Here is a 2,500-nt window from a genome sequence, read left to right as displayed (position 1 = left end):
ACATCACAGCATTCAGTTACGCTCTGAATTAAAGGAAAATGTTTTACGATTTACTGCATTGAGAAATGAATCTTGGCTATCGCCTTTCCAAATAAATCATTCCAGAAGGCAAAGGGCTTAAAAAAATGTGTTTCTGCTGCTCTTTTTGATTTGTTTCTGTGTACAAATAACATGTCCATGACTTTCTTTTAGACCACATTTAAGGTTTTAGGAATGTATTTACAATGTAAGCCAAGTGCTGTAACCAAATGAGTTTTTCATTCATATTATATTCACTTTTTGTTCAACATTAAGATTTTAGGTTCACGTGTATTCAATATGAATGCATAAGGGAAAGTTTACGTTTCAGGTGCTGTAACTGCTTTTTTCCTCACTTCAAGAGTCCAGCAGTGTGACAAATGTGTGTTGTTTTGTTTTTTTAAATCACAGATATTCTGTAATATTCGCTCATAGATGCTGCATTCATAATTGTAAGGGGGGTAAAAGGGAAAGGAGGAGGCGAGGACCAGCTTGATGATATAAATAATCATTTAATGATTAACTTAAAGCATAAGACATATAACACAAATGCATACAGGGCAGCTGCCTGTAGCTCTCTCTCCTGAACTGCCACCTCCGGCCACCTTTATCCCTCTCGTGGGCTTGATTAGCCTGATTAGGGGCCGGGCCACGCCCTCCTCCTTGCCACACTCCCTCCTTTGCTTCAGGCTTGGGAGCCCCTGGCATGATGTACATCCCCCCCACTCCTTTCTGGGGGGGGGGGGGCGTGCCCTTCTGGCCCCGCCTGCCGGCAGGTCTTCCCCACCTTCTCGGATCTGGGAGGGAGACAAGGCGAGGCAAAAACAACAAAAAAAAAGAAAGGGAAAAGCCAACACAGAGCGACAGCAGGAGAGAGAGAGGAGGGAGAGAGAGAGAGAAAAAAAAAAGTACTCGCCGGTTCTCTGATACGCCGAAGCTTGGTCCTCGGTCACTCCTCCACCCTCTAGTGGATGACAGCCGCTCCTCCCCAGGTGGATCAGAGGCAGTCTTCCGGCCCCTGGTGGACGGAACGCCCTGCCGCGTTTTGGTGTATGGTATGGGTCTCCTCCGCCCCTGGCAGCGGTTCTCCCGCTTCAGGCGGTCGGCAGTGAGCCCCTCCCCGCTCGCAGACGGCAGTCTTATCTTTGACCCCACGTTTTAGCGGCCGGTAGGGGTCTCCTCAACCCCTGGCAGCGGCCCGACCACTGCAGGCAGTCGAAAGGGAGCCCCTCTTCCCGTCGTAGTCGGCGGTCGTTCCTCTGCTTTCAGGCGGCCGGGCTCTTCAGTCCCCCGGCGGATGGCCACGGCTGCTCCTTTGGGTGGATGGTAGTGGCGTGGACTCTTCTACAGCGCATCCCTCCACCTTCCTGGGTTTTCGGCACCAATGTAATGGGGTAAAAGGGAAAGGAGGCGGCGAGAACCGGCTTGACAATATAAATAATCATTTAATGATTAACTTAAAGCAAAAGACATACAACACAAACGCATACAGGGCAGCTGCCTGTAGTTCTCTCTCTCCCGAACTGCCACCTCTGGCCACCTTTATCCCTCTCGTGGGCTTGATTAGCCTGATTAGAAGCCGGGCGTGCATCATCATAGCCTGGCCCCACCCTCCTCCTTGCCACAATAATATTAATAAAAAATTTACAAAATGCTGTTTAAAGTAGTTGGGAAACTGCTTGACTATATCAGATAACGAAAGTCACTCTAAAAGCTGAGGGAAGATTTTATGATTTAATTATACGAAGTTCACATGGAAAACCAGGAATGATCAAGACATTTTAAAATGGCCTGGAAAATGTCATGGAGATGGTGTGTAATGAAAGCACGAGTATGACGAGTGAGTTAAACCTGACATGTGTGTGTTTTGTGTTTCAGTTACAGACAGAAACTCAGTCTCAGTGCTGCTGTTTACTACTCGTGTCTGAAGATAATCATCAACTCTTCTGTCAGGTGACACACACACATATACTTTTCTATTATGTCCCCACTTATTATTGTTTCACCTCCTGAGACCCGAGCGTGACTGCTGTGTGCATTTTCCATTCCCCTTTTTGATTTGTATCTAGCAGCACCAAATAAACAAGAAAATGTCTAGAGCAAATCGTTTCCCAAAAAATGTATGTCCTCATATGTGGACAGCGAAACTAAGTTGTGAAATGTTAAATAATATCCATCTATAGAAAGTCGTCAAATTGTTTATTATGTTTCTAGGAGTGTTGATTATTCATGTTTTTAAGACGTTACAGACATTACAACCGAAATCAGCAGGGTTGGGAGGGTTACTTGTTTAATGTAATCCATTACAGATTACTGATTACTTAACAAGAAATGTAATAAGTAACGTAATCCAATTACAACAATATTAATGCAATCAGATTACTTTTCATTACTTTTGGATTACCACAAGGGCACATATGTAAATAAGATTTTCATCCTAACTCCATATAAAGCTTCTGAAAGCAACATTTTCAGCTGTTGC

At 44.9% G+C, this 2,500-nt stretch overlaps 1 protein-coding gene across 8 annotated transcripts in view; it reads left to right on the top strand.

Annotated features, from left to right (window-relative positions):
• The window catches only part of LOC127421818 (cGMP-dependent 3',5'-cyclic phosphodiesterase-like), a 173,145-nt gene that overhangs the window by 140,117 nt on the left and 30,528 nt on the right, over window positions 1-2,500 (top strand). For all 8 annotated transcript variants that reach the window (XM_051664961.1, XM_051664959.1, XM_051664960.1 and 5 more), the window contains one exon: window positions 1,897-1,971. In XM_051664961.1, the coding sequence (XP_051520921.1) occupies window positions 1,897-1,971 (75 nt within the window). The remainder of the gene's footprint in view (window positions 1-1,896; window positions 1,972-2,500) is intronic.

Source organism: Myxocyprinus asiaticus, chromosome 31, assembly GCF_019703515.2.
Source record: "Myxocyprinus asiaticus isolate MX2 ecotype Aquarium Trade chromosome 31, UBuf_Myxa_2, whole genome shotgun sequence".
NCBI lineage: Eukaryota > Metazoa > Chordata > Actinopteri > Cypriniformes > Catostomidae > Myxocyprinus > Myxocyprinus asiaticus.
This window is presented reverse-complemented; position numbering and strand designations above follow the sequence as displayed.